This window comes from Centruroides vittatus, unplaced genomic scaffold (assembly GCF_030686945.1).
Source record: "Centruroides vittatus isolate TY-2023 unplaced genomic scaffold, ASM3068694v2 scaffold_1431, whole genome shotgun sequence".
Taxonomy (NCBI): Eukaryota; Metazoa; Arthropoda; class Arachnida; order Scorpiones; family Buthidae; genus Centruroides; species Centruroides vittatus.
Window position 1 is genome coordinate 166,105 of NW_027122678.1, and position 27,575 is coordinate 193,679.

The window sequence follows — 27,575 nt, forward strand, 5'->3', positions numbered from 1 at the left end:
CTTACTGAATGTTATATCATCTATGAGTGCATTTTTTTTTCCAACCTTTGATGGTCCATAAAACAAAGACAAGTGTAAATAACAGAATGAATTTATTACCAAAAGTTAGGTACAAACATAGTTACTTTTCGACATACTCACCATGAAGATTGAGGCATTTGTCGTATCTGTGGACAAGCTTTGCAATCCTCTTTTCATAAAATGTTTCCGCCAGTGACTTGAGATGGACCTTAACATTTTTTTGAAGATCATCATTAGTTTTGAACCTCTGCTCTCCTAGCCACTTTTTCAGTTCCAAAAAGAGATGAAAGTCTTCACACCTTTAATGTGTGAAGACTTCCACCTCTTTTTGGAATTTTGTTATTTACAATTGTCTTTGTTTTATGGAACATTGGAGGTTGAAAAAAAAAAACTGCCTATGTATATCATTATCATCATCCATGAGCATTTGCAGAGGGAAAATGGGGCACTTGCCCATGAGATCAAGTAAAAAATTCCACAAATTATAATCATAAAAGTGAGTGAGATATGTAACTATGTAACCTTATACCCTCAACCATGGGATGCAAGATTACTGTATTCTATAATCTACACGTAAAAAACCTAAACCTTCTCACTGGAAAATTTTCTGTGGATGCCCATATCGTCGTCATCATCGTCATCATCAATATTTCAAGTTGATATTATTCTCTTCTTATTTTTTGATTCAATTTTCAGAGATGATTTTAATTTTTAATTCACTTTAAATAGTCTACATTGAATGTTAGTTATGTCAAATATAAATTTATGAAATTTCATTTAATTTAGATATCTTTTTAGACAGCTTAAAACTTAAAAGATCTTAATTGTAATTGTTTAAAAACCTCAAACATTATTTAATTCTTTAAATGTTTTAGTTAGTTTATTGCTTGTACAGTATATTCGCTTATGCTGTTCATTAAACTCTTGTGTATTTATTTTGTCATGTTATATTTTTTTAATTCTGAAAACAGAAATAGAATTTCTTGAAAATGTTATAATAATTTTAGAATTTTTCAGATTTCTACAACATTTTTGCTGAAAAATAATAGAGAATGATAAGAATTCAATCCCAAAATCATTGAAAATTCTAAGAAATTTAATTTTGAATTTATAATAATAAAAATTTACAATTTATAAATCAATAAACAGAAATATTCAAAATTCAATTTTAATGTAAACTCTTATAAATTATTTTATACTTTTGTTTTTTTAACTTTTATATAAATCTATGCATATAAATTAAACTGTACTAAATATAAATATACAACAACATTAATATCCGATACATTCTAATCAACATGCCATCAATGCTGTATGATATTGAGCTAGATCAAGGCTATAATATAAATTTTAATTACAAACTAATTTTGTAATTATTTTATAATTAAAATTAATATTATAGCCTTGATCTAGCCCGATATCGTACAGCATTGATGGCGTGTTGATTAGAATGTATCAGGCATTAATATATATATTAATTTATGCAGATGCGTTGCCAGTTATGCTACCCAGACCTCTAGTCTGATTTCCTCTTCCAACATATATAAGCTTACATTATAAACATTGACAGTTATTACAACACTGGCTGGGGACATATCAAGCGTCCATGTCCAATAAGGCACTCAACCAGCCATCGCAAACCCTGGCAAGGCGCGCACACACATATATATATATGTGTGTCTGGGTAGCATAACTGGCAACGCATCTGCACAGTAAGCAAGAGTTGTGGGTTTGAGTCCCGCTCTGGGCCAACTTTTTCTTCCAATATTTCTAAATTATTTAAAATTATTTAATTAAATTATAATTATTAATGTTAATAAGAGATGGTGCCTAATGCCTCACTTTAGTACAAATTATTTTGTAATTAAAATTAATATTATACCCTTGATCTAGCCTGATATCGTACAGCATTAATGGCATGTTGATTAAACTGTACTAAATTTCTGCCCTTAGATAAATGTGATAGACTTTAACAGTAATTTAATTTTTAAAAAATTATTAATTTCATTTTGTTATTACAGAAACATACCAGCAAAACAATGGCTTTTTTCATTTCTAAAATTAATAATAATGTTAAATAAAACAAGCAATAATGAATTGGTTGTTTCATTTAAACAGTTTACATTGAATGTCAGTTATTTCAAATAAAAATTTATGAAATTTTATTTAATTTAAATATCTTTCAAAATACAAGTTGAGATATAATAATTAACATTTATTATACTGTCATCCTTTTTCATTTGTGGGCATTTTTACTCTACCAGCTGTTATAATATTGCAACTGTGTCACATCTAACCCTCCAAATTTCTCAATCTTCATGTTTTGAGACCCATTGAAGCCACAGAAGTCAAAAAATCAGATCCTGGGATGTGTATATTATTAGATAATCAGATATTTATAAAAATTTCATGTTTATAGTAGAAATATGCTAAGAACCCCATAAATATAAACTATAAATTATAATTAAAACAAAATGTAGTAAATAGTATAATTTTTAAAAATATATAAAAGATACCTCCACAAAACATTGTAAACACTATCCAGACAGATTGCACAATCTCTTAGTTCCAACTGATCCGCTGAATTAAAACTGAAAAGAAATATGGGAGATTTAAAAAAAAAAAACAAAAAAACAAAATTTAAGTGGAATTAATTACAAATGATCAAAATGCTTTTATTATGCATTGATAATTTTTACTATTTTCAAAAGCTATCAAAAACATAAGCTTACAGATAAACATTATTATAATTTTTCTAAAATTAAGATTACAATTATTATTATTATTGTATTCAAAGACAATTGTATATGTTGTATACAGTTGTATATGTTCATGTACAAATTGATTAAATGTCAATTTGTACATAAACACATACTGTATAATATAGTCATATCTTAACTGAGGATTTACTGTGTAAGTTTAAATTACTCTAATTATCAAATGATACAGTTGGATTAACTAGTGAGATAAAACTTGGCTAATTATATTAATTATAAAAAATATAATTATTGAATTTAGTACAAAATGGCTACTTAACTGCCTACTTTAGCCCAAATTATCTATTAATTAAATAAGTTCTAGTCTGTTAACCTGTCAGCTAAGCACTCGATAATCCGAAACAACACGGCTGTTGCGTACACGTTTTGTGATTTTTAAAGTGGTTTTTCAATTTGCGATATCTCACTTAAAAATTGTAGTAGATATAATCTGTTTTCGGTTTTCTATCACATACGTATTACACTTTACGATTGTTAACTTCAAAATATTATGTATGTTTAAAAAAATTTTAAAAATTTAAGATTTTAAAATATTTAAAAAAAATTGTTTTTTTTTTTATAAATATTCCATTAATTTGTTATATACGTTACTTAGATATGTCTATTTTCTGTCAAATAAAAAAAACTGCAGCTTTCTAAATCAACGTAGAGAAATAATACGGCCTATAGATTATAACGCCGATCGATTTGGGGGGTGGTGGCCTTTCTAAATCAAGGTCAATACACTTTTATTATTCATGATGTGTATTTGATTCTATTTATATGTTATTTACACTACTGTACTAATAGTAGACTATAATAAGCGATTATTACGTTATTATATTAACAACTATACATGTATTTCTTATGAATTACGGAAGGTACCACGATAACCAGAAGTACTTTGTTTTTTGAAAGATTTATGGCTGAATGGTTTAAAAAACATGCTTATTTATTAAATAGGATAAATATACATAAAAATTGATTAAATTCAAGCTAAAAATAGATAAGAATAATGATTTATAATTGTTTGTTTACATTTGTAGCTGACAAAGTAGCTCTGAGTTGGTATAACTTTTTCCAAGAAAGTTCCCACCCCACAAATCCTAGTCAATGCTTATTGGTTAAAGGATAGTCATTTAGCTGTAATATACCAATTAGAGCCCAACAGGCATGCTAACTAGGATTTTATTGTCAAATGAACAAAAGAAGGGTTTCCCATAGACCTAACATGGAATGGAGGAGTTTTGTGCCTAAATTTAAAAATACGGGGTGGTGACAAATATCTTATTCATTGAAACAGACTTAGTCTATGTAGATAAAAGACAATCAGTGCTTAAATCGCCACCAACTAGTTAATTACGAAAAAAACTTGACACTTACTCCAACTGGAGTACAACGCAACAGTTTGACGAAAACCAGTTACTCCAATGGGAGTACTCTGCAAACAACTGGTTAATTAATCTGGCGTTGTCACTTGATGATTAAAGCATAAAATGGTTTAACTATTGTTTAAATTTTGTTTTAAATAATATTAAAATGAAGTATAGAAAAAATGATTATTAATAGAAAATGAATAAATAGGTTTATTATAAAACTCAATTTATTTTAAAATAACAACAACATTTGAAAAAGTGACCCTGTAATCACAGAAACAACCTCATTTTCATTTCAGTTCAAAAATGTCATATTAAGTTTATTTTTAGAGAAGTAATAAAATATATTCTAGAAATTATATTAATATTTTAGTAAATTATCTTATCTATCTGGTAATAACAAATTAATGAGACTAGGAAATTAATGAATTATAAAACACATCATAAAAATCCTGGCCATGTTAGAGTTCGTAAAGGGACCTGTATGTTGTAGACAGCAATTCACTATCTACAGCATGAAGGTCTTTTTATAGACTCTAACATTGCTAGGATCTTTATGATGTGTTTTATAATATATCTGATATTTAGGTTTATCTAATAACAATTCATTTTCTTAACAATGTACAAGATTGTTCAAAGTTAATTAACTGAAATATGTTTTAAAATTATTTTAACAAGAATTAAAACCAGTTTAGAACAGCTGCATATTGTTTTTTGTGATTCAGTCACTTCCAATGAAGGGAATGAATTACAAATAACAAATTCAGAGAACAAAAAATACAACAGAGGAAATAGAAAAATTAAAAACAGAAATATGGTGTTTATAAAAATGTAAGATCAAAGCCATAAAATTACCAACATTAAGTTTACCCATGAGTATCAGCACAAATTTATGATAACATGATGTATAAAAAATTAATTAATTAATAATAAATTCTAATATTAATTATAAAAAGTACAAACTAAAGAAATTACAAAGGAAAAACAAAAGAAACATAGAAAAAGCAGGATGTGAAAATTCTGGTAAGTTTTTCTTAAATAAATATAATAAATTAGTTAAAAAAATAGGATATCCAACTTTAAAAAAAAAAAAAAAAAAAAAAAAAGACTATGAAAGGAAATTAATATCAAACATGACAGATGTGGAAATACCAGATTCTATCTGACGAACTCTAAAACAAGAAATGGACTACAACGAACCAGAAATAATGAAAATTGAGGACATCGCAGTTTTCACAGAACATTTATTATGGAAGTTTCCAGAAGAAGAGAGAGAACAAATAAGAACAGGTATGCAAAAAATAATAAAAAATAAAAAACTAAACAAAAAAAGCAGAATAAGGTTAAAAATTATAAGAGAAATTTAAATAATGTTAAAACATTTTTAATTAATAATAATTTGGAAATACTTCAAGGTGATAAAACCATGCTAATAATAATTATGAAAAAAGATAAGAAAATAGAAGTCATCAATACGAACTGATCCAAGAAGGAAGTTATAAACAACTTAACAAAGATCCAGTTAACAATTTAATAAAATCTTTGGACAAAGAACTAAAAAATTTGAAAATACAACAACATATAACAGAAAAATACATCAAATACATAAAAAGAGAAGATAACAGAACACCGAAATTTAATATAAGGGTAAAAACACACAAAATTCCTATTAAGTATAGATCTTTAATAGATGTTAGAAATTATATATATTACAATTTAGAAAAATATTTAAAAGATAAATTAAATTTATTAGAAGTATCTAAATATAGCATAAAGAATGTAGACAAATTACTAAAAAGATTACAAAATATCGCAATTAATGAAAATATGAATTTAATATCACTAGACGTTGTAAATATGTACCCTAGCATTACAATAGAAGATATAGAAACTTCTTTAATAAGAATGAAAGCACCAAATCGAATAATTAAATTATGTTTAATTATAATCAAAAACAATTATTTAAAGTTCGATAAAAAATTCTACACCCAAACAGAAGGAATACCTATGGAAACATGCATAGGTCCAAAACTGACTGAAATATCAATGATACAAATTGATGAACAAATTAGAAATATAGAGAGCATTGAATTTCACAACAGGTATGTTGATGACTGTATAATAATTTTTGATAAAAGAAAAACTAATGAAAATTTAATTATAAAAAAGGCTAATAACATAAAAGAAAATATTAAATTTGAACTTGAAAAAGCAAAACAGAATAGCATAAACTATCTAGATATAACAATTGAAAGAAGAGACGCTAGATTAATTTATAAAAAATACGTTAAACCTACACAAATTCTCAAAATAATTAATTACAAATCAGTCATTCCGGTTAGTATGAAATATAACATATTTAAAATGTATATGAATAAAATAAGACAAAGAACAAGCGAGACTGAAACACAAAAACAAGAAGAAGAAATATTTAAAATGTTTATTTTAAATGATTATCCAAAATACTTACTGAATTAATGGATAGGATAATTATAAAATGATGATAAACAATTAAAATTAATGGATAAAGAAAATATTTGTTAAATTAAGGTATGTTCCAAAGTTACTTGAAAGAATTAAAATAGTAGTAAGAAGTAGAATTAATTTAATACTGAAAAAAATAAACTAAAAAATATCTGTTATAGAAACAATGAAAAATATGGCATAACAGAAGAAAAAGGTGTGATATATTCATTTAATTGTAGTTGTAACCCAAAAAAAACATACATTGGTGAAACAAAACGAAAATTAAAAATAAGATTAAGTGAACATATTCGAGCAATTGGGGGAAATTTTCAAATTCAGCAGTGGCTGAACACTGTAATTCAGAAGGTTGCGAAATTGATTTGAATACTGTGAAAATAAGGAAAAGAGAGGAAAACAATTATAAAAAAACAATTATATGAACACATCAATATACTTAAACAAGTGGATAGAATAAATAACAATACCAGAAGAGAGATACACCAATCATAGAGAGGAGGGAGATGTATAAAAGGAAGGATTGGAATAGATTGGGTGAGGTTTAAGTGAATGTGAACAATCAATGATGTAAGTTTTTGGTGTAAGTTTTAAACCAACGAATTTATTTAATTTAATTATTTATGTTTTAAAAAACAGGATTACATATGGAATTGTTTGGTTAATATTGATTTTGAATATGCTCGGAACTAGGAACATGTTTAAAAACTCAGAATTTGTAAGAATTTTATTGTTTTATTGTCGGGAATTTTATGTTTATTTACGATTGTAACAAAATTTATTTTAGTTGTAGAAAATGTCTTTTAAATGCCTGCTGATGAGGGACAAACAGGTCCAAAACACAAGGTTAAAGTGTATGTGTTCAGGCGATTTAAATAAACATTATTATTTCTGATCTGTAAGACCTAATTGCTGCATCCACAAATCCAGTAGAATAGGTCCTGTTAATTGATAAAGTACTATTGATAAAGTACTAGTAGACGAGATAAGTTTAAATTACAAACAACATTCAGATGTTCCAAATTGGTTTCAATTATTCTTATATCTTGATATATACAGTGTGTCCCAAAAAATATAATCCCATTTGAAGTAAAGATAAAAGTGATGTTTTTTCACAATTTGTTATTATATCTACAGGTATAATACAATTGTGAAAATAAAGATTGTTTGTTTCTTTGAATAAGTTTTTCCTTGCTGCAAAAACCAAAACACCAGTGCAATATGTCCTATTAATAAGCTCAGTCCTTGTAGACAAACATTTAACAAATTATAGAAAATAAGGACATAGAAGCATATGAATTAATAAAAATGAGTTATCTGATTTTGTCCTTGTTTTGCACTGAAGGTTGTTGCTTTGACTTTGGACATTGAACATGAATAGGTGTCTCAAAAGATGTGTTAACCTCTTTAGAATGAAGACAAACTGAAAACTGATGACTGCTTTCCACAGATATATAGAGAGTCAACATTCTCTTCATTACAACATGATTTTGGGTGTTCAAATCAGCATTTATAGAAAGCAGTTCTCTGTTCACAGAACCATTCAACACACTGTCTTATGCTTTGATGAAGCAAATACAAACATTAAATCAATGACTGTATGTGTGCTGAAGTTCCACAATGCTGTGTACTATACATGGGTAAAGAACAGTTCCACAATGGAACCACATTCTTGTTTAGTCAGCCTATTTGTAGTCAATCTCCAAAGTCAGTGATAATCTGCAACACAAAATAAAAACATAATTAAATAACTCTATTTTTCATGTATGTACTACTTTTGGGACATCCTGTACTTCTTGGTTAATTGACTTTTAGGAAATCTTGTAAATTTATATCATATAATAAATGTAGACAAATTCTGATGTATTATTCTTCCAGGTTTCCATTAAATTAATGTAACTTAAACATATTCAGCACAAATTACTTTTACTAATTATACTAAATATTATTATACTCAAACACTTCTATTATAATATTCAAAACTTCAAAATAATAATATAAAATTCATGCTTTATTAGAATATTGCTTATTAAAAAACATTCAGACTCAATTACAGATATAAACAGCATACAGATTTTTCAATAAAATGAAGTAATAATAATGTAAAATTTCAAAAAGTTAAAAAAAATTGCCTAAAAAATTTAATGTTCTATCCTTCAAATGAACAGAACAAACCTTAACAGTTTTCATTGAGATCTCCTAGCAACAACATGCAAAATTACAAAACAATCTAAGCACATTCAAGTGTTTAAAGTCAAAAATCTCAATAATGTAAACAAAGTACAGTCTAAGCAAAATGATAGCTGTAATCAATCGCTATTAATATGATATATCTATTAATGTGCTATAATTAATAATTAGAAACTAAGTAATTTGGTAATAGAGTTAGGCATTAGGTGCCATCTCTTACCTAAATTAATAATTATAATAATTTAATAAATTTATTAAATTATTATTAATTATAGCATATTAATAACCCAATTAATTATGGCAATCATTTGGCTTAGCATCAATACATCAGGTTTTGGGAAGTTTATATTTATAGAGTACAGTCTTCTTGAATTAACTTTAAGAGACTAACTTTAAATCTAGTCTTCAATTTTAGTATACTTTCATTCTGTGTTTTTATTTTTTATTGTTTATATACTTTAATATAATTTATAGTATACCTTAAACAATACAATTTATTACTTATTTTACAAGAATTAGATCTGTCTTGCTTCGTAGTCGTATCTTGCTTGCTCGCCGTGTCCAATCACCTGGAACCACTATTCTTCACTGCAGAGATGACCTTTCTTTGTAGGCTACAACTCTGCATAAATATGTAAAACAGTCTAAAATGTCTACAGGTGACAATCCTAACACAATTAAAAATATAACACTAGTATTTTAATGCAATTTTTACTTTATTAAATTGTAATTTCTGCCAACCCCTTTTTTACAAAAAAATGTTATATTTTTAATTGTGTTGGGATTGTCACCTGTAGACATTTTAGACTGTTTTACATATTTATGCAGAGTTGTAGCCTACAAAGAAAGGTCATCTCTGGAGTGAAGAATGGTTGTTCCAGGTGATTAAACATGGCGAGAAAGCAAGATATGACTAGTATTTGTAATGCAATTTTTACTTTATTAAATAAAAATTGTATTTATTTTTATTTTGACTTAAGAAATAAAATAATAATATTAAATTTTTAAAATTTCTTAAAGTAATTGATAAAATTTTAGAAAACATTTTCTAAATTTGGCTTCTAAATTTAATTGATTTGGCTTGTGAGCAAAATCAATTAAATCCATTTTGAATTTTTCTAAATTTTATTATCAAAGCACTTGGTATACCCATAACTTTTTACATTCATAATAAATTTCCCTAATAATAAGGATCAATACCACTTAATGACAATATTTTGTTGGCCATCGAAAAAAATCTTATTTATTTCAAAAGCCAATCTAATTAACTCCATACTGTAACAAATCTGCCAGTGCACACTACAGCATTGCAAGTGCAATGTGCACTGACCTTGTAGGTAATGGTAATTTATTTAATGTTATCTCCTCCCAAAAAGTAAGTAAAAGAAATTAGTTAGTTACAATCCAACTACCACAGAAGTAAGTATACTTGTGGATTATTGAACGATTTTAATTTATTTATTTAAACGATTTATTTTAATTTCAATGGCAATTGTTTTTAGAAAAAAGAAAAGTTATACTGTTACATCAAAATAAATGAAACTAAAAATAATTTGTTTCACTCTTCCTATTAAACATAATTCTTATAAAAATTTAAGAACAAATTGACATGATGGGACCTCAAATACAGCTGATGAAGAAAATATTATTTACGTTGCTGAATAATCAATTTAAACAAAATAATAATAACCACAATTGTAACAGTAACAAAACAGTTATTCATTTTTGCAAAAAATCTTTAATAAAAAATGTACAATAACAAAGCTTCTCTATAATAAAAAACTGTGAAAACTGAATTTGATGTTATTACTTTTATCATTTGCAAATCAATTAACTCCCTCAATCACACCAAAATCATAACAACAACAACAACAATAATAATGATTTTAGCATATCTGTGCTATCTTATACATTTTATATGTCATTAAATAAAAACTATATCTACAATAATACATTCTACAATGTTTGTTTGAATTTATATTTTAAAAAAGAATGTACGTGGTGTATTATTTTGTCACTTTTCTCCACTTTTTGTTTTATGGAGTTAATCGATTTGGTAAGTGAGTGGCACATATAAGGAATTTATATTACATAAATTAAATGTAATGTTGCTTAACTTTCATTGTAATCATACACATTTTGATTTTTTGTTTTAACTCTAAACTACAGCTAGAAATCAAATAAACTTTTACAAATAAATAAATCTAAGAAAAGATAAAGCTTGTATTCTGGTTAATTTTACTTTGAAACTTGTTTCTTTTAAGATACTTCATTTTCTATTTTATAAATACATACTAAAAAATAATAATTAACTTAAAGTTATCTGTTACAATATATTACCTTTTGCAACTTCCATCTAATTTGTTAATCATAAGACATTTAAATGATGATCCTTGATCAGTGATACTTGGAATAATTCCTATTAAAATAAACAATAATTAGAATAAAAATCACTTAAATTCATCATTGTGCTACTTTTTTAAAAGTTTTTTAATTATTAAAATTCAATAACTATGATATAAAATAAAAATGTTTAATACATCACTTCTTATAGTTACATAGTAGATGACTCTTAGCATAGAAGCAATGAACCTTTTCAAAAATTTTAACTCTCTCCACCCTGCAGGTACTAAGAGTGTCTGTTTTCCCTATCCCGTATGAGTTTGACGAAAACTGCATGCAGTTAAAATGACCAAGTGATGAAGAATGGACCCACATATCTAACCCAGAATATTTCTGAACCGAGTTAAAACTGAAGCCAGATCTTCTAGAACAGCCTTCATCACTGTCCATCTAGTTATCAAGCAATGATTATTTTAACATGCAAATTGCATACACTTAGTCTTTTAAAAGAAAATAATCTCTTCTCAAATGACAGATGAGCTATTCTCAAAGTTCTAAGTAATATTTTCATATTCATTTTTTGATTGATAATCATTTAAAAAAGATTTTAAAATGAGCCAATTTATCTAAATATTTCATCAATTTGATTTGGATAAAGTAAGTTTACCAAGAATTTAACTCTAATTTATTTCCAGCTATTCCTCATTTTATAAGGATATATATAAGAATTTTAGCCATCTTCTATACAATACTTTCAATTGCATTCATTAATACACTGCTTTGAATTATTAGTGTAAATTATCGTACTAATCAGTAGAAAATCAAGAAATACTTTAATCAATAAGACTAATAAACTGAGTAATTCTGTATATAAGTAACTTTGTAATTAATATATTAAATAATTTTGTTAGTCTAATATTTAATTATAAGTAACTTACAATAAAGTTTTTTAAATTTAAACATTTTAAATGTCTTACATAATTATATAAAATTAATTCTAAATAAATTCTTATTTTTTAAACTGTTTAAATTTTGATATTACAAAAAAAAATTAATAATAATAGATATTACTTGCCAATGCAGTTTTTATTTGCAACTACACACGACTTTGTTAAATTATAGGAATTAATTAGTGATTCATCAATTTTCACAAATGTCTGGTCTCCAGATGCTCCGATCCATGAAGCCCTTCGACCATGTTTAGCACCAATGTTAGGAATAATTCCAGGAATTGCATGCCATAATGATTCCTTATCACGAGCCCTTTTCCCTTCTTCTGAAGATAAACTTGGTGGGGTTCTTCCTAACTGTCCTTTCTACAAATTAAATGATAATGATTCAAGATGGAGGTGTATTAAGAATAATATGAGATTTATTTAAAAAAACTAAGGAAAATGTAGTCATAAATAACGACAAGAAAATGCATGTGAATTTTGACAATTAATATTGGTACGGCCAAATTTTCAATATTTATTTGTAATATTTCTTTTACCTGATAACTTCCAAAAGTATAAACTTGACCTTGTGTAGTTAATGCAACAGTATGATTACTTCCAGCAGCAACTTGTGCTATTGGAACTGGTAATTTTACTAAAGTTGGAGATCCCCTAAAAATTAAGGAATAATTACTATGTATTCATATAATTAGGAATCAAATAAAAATATATCAGAATTCCTTTGAAACCAAAATACTATGATATTAATGTTTATTAATTTATCTATAACAAGGTTTATTTCTAGTTTTTACAGCTGTGTAACAGAGATTCTGATGACAAGAAAAAATTTATCATAAAAACTTAATGAATATTCAGTATTTTGACTTCTGAAATAAAGCTTGATATATTTTTATTTGATATTAAAAAAAGGAGAAATTGTAGTAAATTGCTATAATATATAACTATGAATTGTATCTATAATAATAATAAAATACAGTTGAACATGTCTATCTTGAATCTCACAGGAATAAGTAAAAAATTCAAGACAGACAGGTTTTGAGATATAGAGGTTCCTACACAGTAAATAGTAATAGGTAAATAGGTTTGGTTGAAGGTATGATATTTTATTAATACAATACCAAGTATAGTACATACCTGTATTAGGCATAAATAAACATTTTTGATACACATTAACAGAAATAGTATGTTCAATAGTTTCTGATGCCTGACTTTCTTCAACCAATAAGACATGAGCCAAACTCATAGCCAATCAGAAAAGTAGCATTAATTGTAACTGTGTAACGCATTGCAAGAGATGTTTCTCAACTGCAATTTACACTATCAAAATATAGTATCGTTTGCTTTCCACCATTGGTTCCCGGCAGATGCTCTGTGACCCTCCCTCTTTTCCTTCTCATTCCCCCCACCTCACACTCTACTTAACCATACCTATCCCCATTGTGCTATAAGATTGAGTCAGGCCTTTTCTTTAACATCCTATCTTATACTATCAAAATGTAGTTGCCAAGCTTTAAATTTGTAATTGAAAGTTCGATCCATAATTTTAGATATAGAAGTTTTGGGAGAAAATTATTTAAGATAATTATGGAAAATATATTGGATTTTGGCTAAAAATGCAGGGACGAGAATAAATTTGGAGATAAATAGGTTTTGGAGATGAGTGTGTTTGAGATAGACAGGTTTAAAAGTATCTGCAGTTCAAAACCATATGCTTAATCTAAATAATATGTTATGTAAAATATTCTATACTAAATAAATAATTAAAAATTTCCTATGTTATTATTATAATTACTTATTAAATAATAATAATATTATTATTATTATACATATTATATCATTATTTATTATATACATTTTTTTAAAAATATTTTCTGCTTTATTTCATAATGAAGTAATGATTTAATTCAATTTCAACAAAAGGAAAGAATCTTATTTATATTATAATTATGAGTTGTGTGTTTTAAGTTAATGAAATGAGATTCTTGATAATAGTTAAATGATTCAATATTTTTAAAAGGAACACCTTTTAAAGATATTGAATCATTTTTAACAAAGTTAAATTATATTCTCCTTACTAAATTAAAAACTGATTGCATTAAATATCTATTTGAATCATTTATAATTTATTATAACTTATTTCATGGAAGCTACAAACTATTTTAAAATATAAAATTTAATTTACTTCATATTAATTATTTTATACTTTTTTTTATACTTGTTTAAAGATCTTATCTTCCACATAAAATTACATTCTCACCTTACTGTGAAATCATTTAAACCTAACTGTCCATGCTGATTACTGCCAAACGTATATATTTCACCGTTTTGTAATAATAAAACTGAAAAAAATAAATTCATTACTTATTAGTATTTATTTTTTTTTATTAAATCTATTCAATATTAAACTGTTTTATAAAATGAAAAAAACAAGCAGAAAAGAAAAATTAGCAATTAATAATAAATATTCTATAAAATATTTAATGTGAATTAAAAATAATCTTGTAGAACCATTTAGCTTTAATTATGCAGAATCACAATTAATCTACTGATATTTAAAATGTTCATCTTTTTGTCTTTTGCTATCAATAATGAAATCAGGATTACAGACAAATACTGTACATACAATGAGTAATAAACAATTAAATAAAAAATGCTTATATATCCATGGTGACCAAATTGCTGCTCTTCTAGACCTTTACTGCAGTTCCCATATACTTGTATGATTTCTTTTTATAGACTTGGTACATACTACTTACACATATGTAATATTTTTGTAAGTTTTCTATAATGTGGTTTGATTTACATATTGGTTGTAAATGTGAGAGTTGGACTTGGCGAAAATTTCAAAGTAAATATGTTCCAGAAAAAAAAAGTTTTTCAATTTTATTACCCCAGAGGATGATCACATCTCTCCCTGGAGTCATTTCCTTTTCCAGGAAACTCATTGAATGTGTCATTGGAAACTAATAACAAAAATTCATTATTGGTGAAAAACGGTAACGTGGTTTGGGGATATAAAAAAAGGACAACGTGGCTTGGAGATATAAAAAAGGAGAGACTCAAGGACAAGAGGTCGTCGAGTCTGTGAGCGCATCAACCTAGTGCCCTGAACAAAAAGGTTTATCATCGTCGCCCAGGCCACCAAGAATATCACATCCTATGTTTCTCTAGGAACACTTTCAAACTTCCCGCCAATACGAATTATTATATCCTGTGGTTCGCCACCATTTCGACCGTCATCCAAGGTAAAGGAAAATTCAACACCTCCCCAATAACTCCTGGATTCCACTCTGACCAAAGTCCATCCATCAGAAAGTCCACACAGTATTAAGTGCATCAAAAGTATCTATACCGACATGCAGGTTTATGTAAACTCTCTCTCTCACGACTGTTATTCGATATATGAAGCTATGTATTTTTTTTTTAGTTGAATTAAATCAGTTATTTTAGTTGCCAACCTTGTATCCGAATGATTCACTTCCAATCTGCCGTCTCTCAACACTCCTCCATCCTGAATCCGACCGCTCACACATGTGATCATTCGTGCGAATTCCAAATTTGTGACCACTTCTAGGAGAGACAGTTTCTGTGTCTCTCCTAGAAGACACAGTGGTGTCAGTCCTGACGGGGCACTAAAGAGGTGCCGATCCTCTGGTCACATAAGTGTCCTCACAACTTAATATTGAAAGCTAAGGAAGTGCTACACTTGTAGGGTCAAAGAAATTAACAATGAATGTTTACCTAGCAGGTTATAAATATCAGTATAACAACAGTAATATTTACTAAAACACAGTAATAACTGTAGCATTTTAACTATCTATAATATAAAATACTATTTCATAAAAGGATGCGATTCTTGTGTATTTCTGCTAGGTGATTATAGTTGCTATCATGTCAAGGTTCGGTCACCTGTTATATATTGATAAGCAGCAGACTTTCAATTGATTTTTAAAATAAATAAGTTTTTTTCTTCCTTCTATTTAATGTACTTACTATTGTTGTTCCCTTAAATAATAAGTTAATGAAAACAAACGAATTCAATCATACCTAAAACAAGATCAAAACCTACAATCTTGAAGCCATAACAAATTGTTAGACTAAAAAACCTTTTTAAACTGGACTTAACATACTGTTAAAAAATGATTAAATTAATTATTTTTATAAATACAACTCAATCTAAATGCCATACTTAAATTATATCTTTGTTCTTAATTCAGAATATAATAAAATTATGTTAATATTTATAAACATTACTAATAAAATTAATTAAAATTGTCTGAACTAACCTGTATGATGCATCCCACAAGCAATTTGCACAACAGGACTATCTGTTGGCATGTATAATTGTGCTGGTGACAAAGATGTCAACTTAGTGGCTTCTCTTTCATGATCACTTCCAACTCCATCTTCTAAAATGTAAAATATTTTAAAATTTCATTAATTCTAAATTATCAGGTTGTCCCACATAAAATGTTTTATGAACATAAACAAGATAACCCTGTACAAGACAAGACAGATGCAAAATTTATTTGAAATATGCGCCATTACATTATTTTAAATGGAAAATTTTCTTGTTCCTAATGGCAATGAAATTGCAGAAAGCATTGAGCACTTCCTTCGGTGAATTGAAGCATCTGTGGCAAATGAACACTTTGAATGCCTTGTAAAGATGATAATTGGTTGGGGAGAGATCCAGTAATTACACCAGATAAAGAAGGACTTCATACTCTATGTCCAAGAGATGTATGTACCATTTGCCTTGCCATATGCAGTTTTGCATTATCATGCAACAACAATGGATCATGATTCACTATAGAAATTATTTCATACTCAACTGTTGATGATTCATCAATCTCATTGCAATAATGCTTGGCCATAAATATGCCAGTCAGAAAAATAAATGATGCACAATACCCTCCATGGTCCATCAAACAGTCAAAATAATCTTCTTAGCTTACAGGGGGAATTTTGAAAACTATAATAGTGCACCACCACCATAACCAATGGAAGACCTCTTCCAGCTGTCAAGGAAGACCCACTTCTCATCATAAAAATGACATGGGACAGAAAGTGTTCTTGTGACACTTCTAAAGCAGCACAGATGAGATCTCCAAATACTACTGCTGATATGATGTCAACTCATGTAGAATTTTGGGTCTCTCTCTTCTATCTTACCCATTCTTGTCAGATGCTCTTCTTCATCTTACCCATCCATTAACAGTCATAAGACTGTCGTGGAAGGAGATCCCAAGCATTATCATTGCTTGGGATCTCCTTCCACGACAGTCTTCAAAGCAATGTCCAAAACAGCAAGTGGTAGCCACCTTCAGGGTTCATTTTCCAGGTTCAGATCACTGATCCAAAACATCTCATACAATTGCTGTACAGTGCAAGCCATCACAATGGCCTTGCAAAAGACTCTGCATATGCTTATAGCTGTCTCAACCCTTTTGTATCAAAGTTTAAACTCAGAGTATCAAACACATACATACACTGTGGGTTTCCAGCATTGTGTAAATTTGCATTTAATTCCAGCATTAAATTTGCATTTGGCCATCATGGTGTGCACTCAGCACACATGGCTTCGAAAACATTTTATGTGGGGCCATCTGATAGAAAAATTACAATTTCAAGAATCTAATATCAAAAATCAAATCATCGAGAATAAATTCTTATTTAAATAATATAAGATAATATAAGAATATCCCAAAAAATCGAATAATATATATAACAAAACTTTAAATACCAAGTTTTACATATAAGATTATTATTGATTATAACAGTGGTCACCAATCATGATCCATATACCACTGATGGTGCACAAGAAAATTTTGGTGGTACATGGAAAAATTTAGACATTGATCAACTCAAGATTACGTGAAGTATTACAAAAGAAATGCCTCGATTGGCTTTTCTCACTCATTGGCAGTTTTTATTCAAATCTAATACCAATCACTTAAGGATTATCATCAATAAACAATAATGTCAATAAATCAATAACTAATCAATAATAAATAATGTGAGTATGATTGTCGTCCTTTGTGGTAAAGAGCCAAGAATTCATAAACTTATATCAAGCAAGCAGCAACAAACTTCACGCTAATTTGATATAATTAAATGAGTGAATTTGATATAATTAAATGAGTGAATTTCATATTAATAAAGTAAAATGGAATGTTTATAATCATTATTCTATAGATGTTTACCATTTACAAAAATTCATGATAGTGGTCTACAGGATTCCAAATTGTGAGTTTAGTGTCCATGAGGTCAGAAAGGTTGACAACACTAGATTATAACATTAGATGTTTCTTTGGAAAAGATCTCTCCAACCCATTCACTATAATTTGTAACTGAATTTACAGAATTTGCAAATAAATTATTACAATGTATTGTTTCAAACTTAAGAATCACTTCATTTAAAAAAAAACAAAATTGAATAATAATTAGAAAAAAATATAGTTTAAAAGAATTTATTAAAAAATAAAAACATTAATAATATATTTAAAATAAAAAAATTAAAATAATATATATATATATATATATAAAATGAACAGAAAATAATATACAATTTTTTATTTTTTAAAGTTAGTTATTCGAAACGAAAAATATTTTAATTTTTGCGTACCGAGTACAGCAACTTTTTCTGACGTTTCTTGTCTAAGTGCCAAATTTCGAACACCCGGATGACCAGACTTCATTGCTTTTATCGACTGGAGCATTTGCTTTCGTCTTTGGCGAATGCGATATTCTTCTATTCTCCTTCGTAATCTGTCTTCTAAGCGTGCTCCGGCTCTTCCTAAACCAATTCATTTATATATATTTCATTATAAGATATTAAGTTAAACATAAAACAGAAATTTGAAATTTCAAATAAAGAGTGTATTTTTTCATAAATGATAAATGTGTGTCAAAAAATAAAGTAAAAATGTACATATAAAAATGATTTTACAATCATTTTTATATATACTTTTTAATTTTTTTCATATTATTAAAGATATTAAAGCATGCACAATAATTTTGTGTATAGTTTAATATCTTTATCCCATCGATATATTGAAATATATATAGAGCATTATGCTCTATATATATTTCAATCTTCCTCTCATATACTTGTCTAAAAAACATGTACAAGGTTCAAGAAGTTTCCAGATTGACGAGACTTCATGAACAATGTCAACAATACTTCAATGTGTGTGGGGCAAAGGTAAAGGGCAGCTTTTGATCTATATGCAATTGGACTAGATCTGTGATCAGTGACTTGGAAAAGGCATGATAGCCAAACAATTGAATCTGTACCAGGTGGCTTTGTCAAACTGTTAAGATGAATTGTTTTGAGCAGCAAGTTATAACATGAAATCCAGCAAGACTGGCAAAATTGGTCATGCAAACAGTGTATGGAAACCAGACAATTGCATATTCATCAGTGTTTGACTTGTTTGAGAGATTCAAAAATGGCTAGGACTTAGTGGATGACAATACACTGAGTGAACACCATTTCCACATCAAAACACAAGAAAATTGTGCATAAATTGCATGAAGTTGTTCAGCATATTGATCAAGAATGCATTGCCATGATTGCAGAGGAAGTAGGAATTTCTGTGATAAGTTTCCATGCTATTCTTATGGATGCAATGCATCCATAAGAACATTATCCCAAGAAAATTTATTGAAGACCTATAAGACAAGCAAATGATTACAAGTGGGAAACTGATTGATGGTAGATAAGATCTTATCTACCATCAATCTTATCTACCATCCTCTTGGATCACAAGCAATGATGGTGCTTTCTTTACAATCCACAATGCAAACAACAATCAATATTATGGAAATCAAAATTCAAAAAAACACAAATGCTTTAAAAGGCACAAAAAACAAAAATGCTTTAACAGGATTGTTCGAAGAGCAAAGTAATGCTGAACATTTTTTTTTATTGGAAATCCTTCATGATTTTGAATTCATTCACAATGGTTTGACTGTCACCAAGCAAAGGTACAAAGAGGCGCTTGCTTGTCTGCATGATGCCTTCTATCAAAACTGATCAGAAATGACCAGAAACATGAGCAGCAAAAGACTACATACTGCAACATAAACAATGCTTATGCACAGCAGTCGCTTCGTGTAAAGTAACAACTTGTAAAACATGGTAGGACACTGCTGCCTCACCATCATTATTCATCTGACTTAGCATCCTCTAAATTTTACTTCTTCCTAAAGATAAAAGATCATGTGAATAGCAACATTTCAGAACTTCTGAAGAAGTTGAGGCCACTATGACAATCATGCTGAAGGAGGTGGCAAAAATGATTTTTAAAAATGTTTTGAGGATCTTTACAGGCACTGGCATAAGTGTGTGATTGTCCACAAAGATTACTTTGAACCTGATAGTATTTGATTTCCTGGATGTGCATCCTTGCTGAAAATATAGATGGAAGTTCTGGTAGTAGTTCTGACTATTTTAAATAGCAATAGTTAACATTAACAACACAGATTTATTTTAATGCTAATATTTGTATTCCTGATGTAAATTTTTATCGAGACATAAGCAAGCATGAATAATCTGCACGTGGATAATCAAAAGTATACTGTATTTCAGATAATGGAATCATGTTTACATTAGGGAGAAAATGAAAAATTGAAATGGTAAAGAAAGGCTTTAAAATCAAAAACATTGAAGAACAATAAGAAAAAATGAAATGTATGGAGTGTAAGTTTTAGTAAATGCTGGCATAAGAAACATATTTAGATAAAACTATAAATAATGATTTATAATTTTATCTAAAATAGTTTTAATGTTTCTACTTGAAATTTGAAATGAAAAAAACCCCACAAAACTCTTATGGGAAATGGTTATGAGTGAATTTGGCTGAATCTTTGATATTGTTGTTCTATTGGTCCTAATGAAAGTTTTCATACACACAAAGTAAAGAAATGGGTAGTTTTTGAATTATCCAAGATGCAAAACACAGCATAATTTGTGTACATCATAAAGCCCTAAATCTTGTGTGTTCCAAAATATAAAATAGTATGTTTTGCAACAGAATTCCTTTCAACTGTTATCAAATGTTGGTGGGGGAGTCTCATCCAAGAAGGTGGTCCATGCACTACAGTAAAGTGCACTATATTTACTAGTATGGTATAAACCCAAATGGTATGAGAATAAAATCTGCATGTATCACATAATAAATGATTTCCTGATAATATGCCAAACATCAATAACATTTGAAAACACATCATTTTTTGAAATAAAAAGGATTTATGGCTTCACAACCAGGACCGTATTTAGACATTTATCTTTGAGGGAGTTGAAGGGATGTGGAGGCTGATTTTGTCAAGTGATAACTAGGATTGACATTGATAGTTCATACAAAGTACTAGCCAAAAAAGCTGGCTCTTCTCTCCATTCTGCATGCCCTTTCTTTATACTTCTTTCCATAAAAATACATTATATTTTTTTGGTGGCATGACTTTGCTGAAATTGGGAGAAGCAAAATGTCCTAATTCTCCTCCCAGTAGGTTCTCCCCTGTTCAAAACACATACAGTGTGAATTATGTTATTTTTGCATCTCAGATGCTTGATAACTCAAAAACTGTCCATTGTGCCTGTGCATGTGGGACTTTTGATTAGAACCTCAAGAACTACATTTTTCGTACTACTGTATCAAAAATTCAGCCAAATCCACCAGGACCTATTTCCCATAAGGTTTGTGCAGGATCCTTTCCTATTTGATATCAGTGAAACAATGTAATAGAAACATTAATGATGTAATAAACAAAACTGTAAGTTACTACAGGAAATAAATGTACGATGTCTTATCTATCAAGTGTAAGTGAAATTATATGAAATATAACAGTTTGCATTTTAGAAGTGAAGAATAATGCTGTGTAATGCAAAATAATGAACAATTAAAAGTGCCACAAATAGAGGCTGAATGAGACAAAGTTGCAAATGCTTCAGATAGATAAATAATCTAATAAAGTTAAAAATCAGTAAAACAGAGAACACAAATCCATAGGAGTCAATAAAGCATTTTCAAGGGTCAAAAATTAGTCAGGTGTCAGTTGGGATCGATTGAAGATCAAATTAAATATCCCAAAAAGCAGTTCATCTAAATAAATAACCCATTTGAGCTTCTTTTCTTTATATCTGTGGAGTCATCATTTCCAGTTTTGAGTGCTAATATATACTATAAATATACAATAATATCAATGAACCTTTACATTTAACATCTTCAGTTTATCTACATACTTTTTAGAGTCAAATTTTGAAGATAAAAAGTATGAAATTTCAAAAATATTTTACACCTTAATTACACAAGTCATGATACTGATTTACATGTTGTGAATAGGAAGTTTTCAACATAAAAAACAAAAATCTAACTTTTAATACAATAATTTCATTAAAATTGATAGTACTTCAGACACAACTGTACACATGTATTGGTTGTTCATAGCTGATTTTGGTGTTTTATATATGTTCCTGCCTTTTAATAGATGAAAACATAAAAAAAATGGTTGTCATTATACTATTGAATATAAAAGTTTTGATTTTTTCTATACTTAAATTATTTGCCATAATTTAATAACTGTAGAAAAAAAATCTTTTTTAATTAGTTTATTCTTTAGCCTAATGTAAACTCTCCTCTCATATATAGAACTAATAATATTTTTAAAAATAAATTCTCACCTCCGTATCTGACGTCGAAAACAATAATATCAGCTTGCTTATTGTCAACTAGTCCCCCGGCTACTAATTGACCCCACGCGGCATCCGCATCTTGATCGTTCTCTCTTGCACAACTTCGACAACAGCCACAGTCAATACAGCCAGAATCACCAGCTCCACATCCACATGGCCTAGAAAGAAGTAAAGCAGGTGTGGCTGACTCTCTTGAATTCTTTCCATTCATTCGATTGAAACCACTGGCCACACTAGCAGAATAAACATTGATAAAATTCAAATTTACAATTAGATATTTAAATTTTTATGAAAATTCCAAAGTTCTTCACATCACATCAGTTGTAAAATGTGTCCAATTTGCTAACATTACCAGTATCTGACTTTCATAATAACAAAAAATAACTCTGTATATATGTAGTTTTTTTTTTTAAAGACGCTAAGCTTTTTTCTAAAATTACACTTTTTCATACTACTTTTCGGACTTTTATACAAATTTTAACATACAAATATTTAAACATTGAGCGACAAACTTAATAATTACAAAGTTAAAGAAGCTGGCAATATGTGTTCAAATTCAAAATTATTCACCTAAAAAACAATTTATTTTTGCAATTACTTTTCTTATTCACATGTAATTTTTAGCTTTAACTAATTAATTTCAAACAAGTCTTAAATGAAATGTACATAAATCATAAATTACAGGGTGTCCAAAAATTTACTGTGCAGTGAGAAATTTGTAATGTCATTAAAGTTATACATAAGTATTACATACAAGACCATAACCAGACTATGTATGGTATTACATACAAGAAGGATTATGTTTAACCTTTTCTCATATGGAGGAGAACAAGTAGCCTCATATAAAAGGTCGACTCAGCTGTAGAATTGTTATTTTCCTAATGCACGTATGAAAGAACTAAGTTAAAAGACACATTTGTAGGTATTGTCTACTTAAGAATTTTTCTTAAATTTTTGTACACTTAAATTTGTCCTGGCTAATCTATATAAAAAGACCTATAAGTTGTCCATTCAGTACCAGCTTATTGTATAGTATATTATATAACTTATTGGTCTTGTATGCAATATCATACATATAACTTTAATGTCATTACAAATTTCTCACTGCACAGTCATTTTCCAGATATCCCAATAGGTTCAATATATTTATTGAAGAAAATGTTTGCTGATCATAAATTTTCTTTTTCTAATTAAAATATCTGTCTTAGATATTTTTGTATCCGATAATATCTTTTTCGGGAAACTTTTATTTCAAATTAAATGTTCTCTTCACTGATCACCATTATTTATATCCAATAAATATGCATGACAGAAATAACTAATGATACAAAATTATATTTGTTTTATTTTTATTTAACTTTACTTTTGATTCAAACAAAGATAAAACTTATTTGCAATTATTATTCTTCAGATACTTTTGCTATTTCTATCTCCTAAAATAATTTATATTACATAAACATTAAAGTCTATAATAGACAACTACAACCAGAGTAATAAAATCAATTGAATTCTGATCTATTATTTTTTAAGCTATGTTAAGATTTTGCACTGTAAATAAAGTGTGAATCCCAGAAAAAGGCTGTGTAATATCTTGACTGATGAGTAAATGTTATACATCATCCCAGATTTTAGACAGTTTGCAATTTGAATCTATTATCCAACAGCTTGTTTCTTGTTAACAAATCAACCTTTCCTCTACTTGAACACTTCTAGTTCCTTTCCAACTAATTTATTATTATTGTTAAATTGATATATACAGGCTCTTCTGAAATGAATGCTACCATTTTAAATTATTGTATTATCTGAGATCATTGTAATGTACATTAAAACATTGAAAAACAGTCCAAGTTTCCCATGTGCCCAGTACAATTTCTCAATTTATGCATCCTGTGTCGAATGGCCCACATCCAACTGATACTCAAATTCTTCCTACACTTGCTACAGCGTATCTGTTGTCACTCCTCCCACAACAGCTATAATTCTTTGGCTCCTGCAGATTACACATGTTGCACAATGATGAGTGATTCAGACTTTGCAAAATGCAGAATGTAAAACATCTGTATTGTGGAGTCACCATTTTCACTTATGGCATTTCCTTAAGGTAATAGAAAACAAGATGTTTGAATATAGATAGGAGATGAAACAAAATACCACAATTGCCTTAAAAATCAGGCTATAAATTGGCTAATTAAATGATTGATATAAAGTAGTATACCTCGCCGGGTAGTAAGTTAGCTGGCTAAGTGCCATTGTGGAGTTGTTCTTAGGCCATGGATGTAGGAGTCATCCCCAGCCAGTACCATATTTAACCAAGTAAGGTTATATCTAAATTAATATACTTCTGGAAGCGAAGACTCGCTCGGGGTCTGGGTGGCGTAACTGGCATGCATACTGCACGGCGATTGCAGGTTCAAGCCCCATCACTGCACGGCGGAGGTTGCAGGTTCAAGCCCCATCCTGGATCAGTTCTTTTATTCCAGAAGGTTCTAAATTTATTTAATATTTACTTAAATTATAATTATTAACTTAGATAAGAGATGGCACTTAATGTCTACCTCTAGTAACAAATTACTTTATATGAATCATTTAATTAGCCAATTTATAGTGCAATTTTTAAGGCAATCGTTGGTATTTTATTACATAGTCATCGGGCTTAGTGATGTTTATTTATAGGAGATGAAACTCAAACAGTTACTCTATTGATATTGATTGGTGTACATAGCATACTTCTCAGATAATGATTAACAGAATTACACACTTTAAAATGGTAGCATTTATTGTGGAAAATCCTGTATATTTTTTCTTTAATTCTATAAATCATTGTTATGAGACAAGATATCACTTTTTTTATAAAAGTGACTGATTATATTCAGCAAACATTGCTAATTTTAACTTTGTATTAGACAAGATATCATAATAATTCATTTCTGATTTCAACATATTAATAAATTTATTAACCAAATTGTATGTTATGCTTATATAGCTCCATTAAAAAGATTTCTTTTATCTTACTATTAAAATCATCATTTAAATATAATAAAGTCATGAAGCTTAATGTACGATATTCCAATGAACAAATTTACTACTCAAGAAAATACTGTATATGAAATGAATGTAACAATGGATACTGTTCCATTACATAATTAAAAGCAATAGCAGAAAATGGATCACTGTTTTCTAAATGAAAACTTTTTCAAGTTGAATATTTAATTCTTCTAATAATTAGGATGTAGAATGTTAATATGGTTTCAATTTTAATATTTTATTACATTTCAATCAAACTACAACAAAAACATTATTCTTTGTCACATTATTCTGGGAATGTGACAGCTCCATAAGATAAATTAATTAGTTAAACACTTTAAGTTTTGAAGAAGCCATAAAATATTTTGGTTATTAAACAAAAGGTAACCATTTTCAAAATGTTCATCACTCCATCAGACTGCTATAGTTTAATGTTTGAATTGCAGCATTTTAAATCAGTTATTCTGTTCAAGTGTACAGAGCAAATATATGACATAGATATAACTGTTCTTAAATTCTACAACATATGTTTTCCTAATTATAAACTTATAAAATCTAACTTTTTTACATTTTTATTTCAACAGCGCCAAATGGATTAAATTAATATGGCTGCTTATACCTTTGACAATTCGTCAAGGTTCAGTAGGACAAAGCTAAGCTTATCGGGTGTATCTGTACTAAGCACCATTTTAGACACATCCAAGGCCCTCAAAACCTATAAATAAATTATTTTATTGTCGTTCAGATTATATGTCTTTCTTAATTAGTAAACCAAATGATTTTCGTACAGATCTATTCCAAATTTCAATTGTCTAGAAATGAAGCAAACAAAGTAACCATGCTAGCATTGAACACATGTTTTTTTTTTATTATTCTCTCTCTAATATAAATGCATTTTGAATCACTAAGACAGCATCACTTCAGCATCATCATTCAGTCATAACACAAGTAATTATGTAATTATGGAATAAAGATATGTACCAAAATTACTTGGTTTACTAATTAAGAAAGAACCAACAGAATATCTATAAATCAACACCTAAGAGGAAGTGTATCAACTACAGAAACCTAAACACAATATTGAGTGCTTGGAAGTCTTGCTTTAAAAACTACACAATATAATGCAGTTGTATGTAGTTGAGTGAGTGATCTATTGAAGCAGTTATTTAATGAACTATAAATTAATACTTTTAACAAATCAAATTATTTGTGATTGTTTAAAAAGAAAAGTAATATTTTCATAATTTTCCTGTATAATTTCATATCTTATTGATAAATTGGCCCAATTTAACTTATATTAAAACAAATTGTAAATTTGAATTTTATATGAAAACCAGCTCATAGATGCTGGAATGCAAAGCTATATTGATAAGCATAATCATAATTATTTATAAGCATATATAGCTTATTTAAAATATATTTAAAGCATTTTTCAAGCATTGATTTTAATTATTTACATAAGTAACTTTATTTTAAAGATAATAAAAGTTAAAAGTAATTAACATCAATATACATCGTAAGTAAATTAATGCTATTATTATTACATTATGAAAATCTGAATTTATGATATATCTTGCAAAAATAATATATTTCTATTGAAATTTTATCAATGGTGCACAGATTCATTTAGCAAAAGATGAATAAACAATTATAAAAAAAAAGCTATCTGAATAATAAATAAATAAATAAATTTTGTGATAAATTCATCTGCCATAGGCTCATTATTGCA

At 28.1% G+C, this 27,575-nt stretch overlaps 1 protein-coding gene across 1 annotated transcript in view; it reads right to left on the reverse strand.

Moving 5' to 3' along the window:
- LOC136986983 (E3 ubiquitin-protein ligase MYCBP2-like) overlaps positions 1-27,575 on the reverse strand; it is a gene marked incomplete at its 3' end in the record, with an annotated part of 256,645 nt that overhangs the window by 165,683 nt on the left and 63,387 nt on the right. Inside the window, 8 exon segments of the mRNA XM_067284616.1 lie at positions 2,538-2,612; positions 11,165-11,243; positions 12,243-12,483; positions 12,660-12,774; positions 14,381-14,462; positions 16,410-16,532; positions 18,752-18,922; positions 22,811-22,980. Of these exon segments, the coding sequence (XP_067140717.1) occupies positions 2,538-2,612; positions 11,165-11,243; positions 12,243-12,483; positions 12,660-12,774; positions 14,381-14,462; positions 16,410-16,532; positions 18,752-18,922; positions 22,811-22,980 (1,056 nt within the window).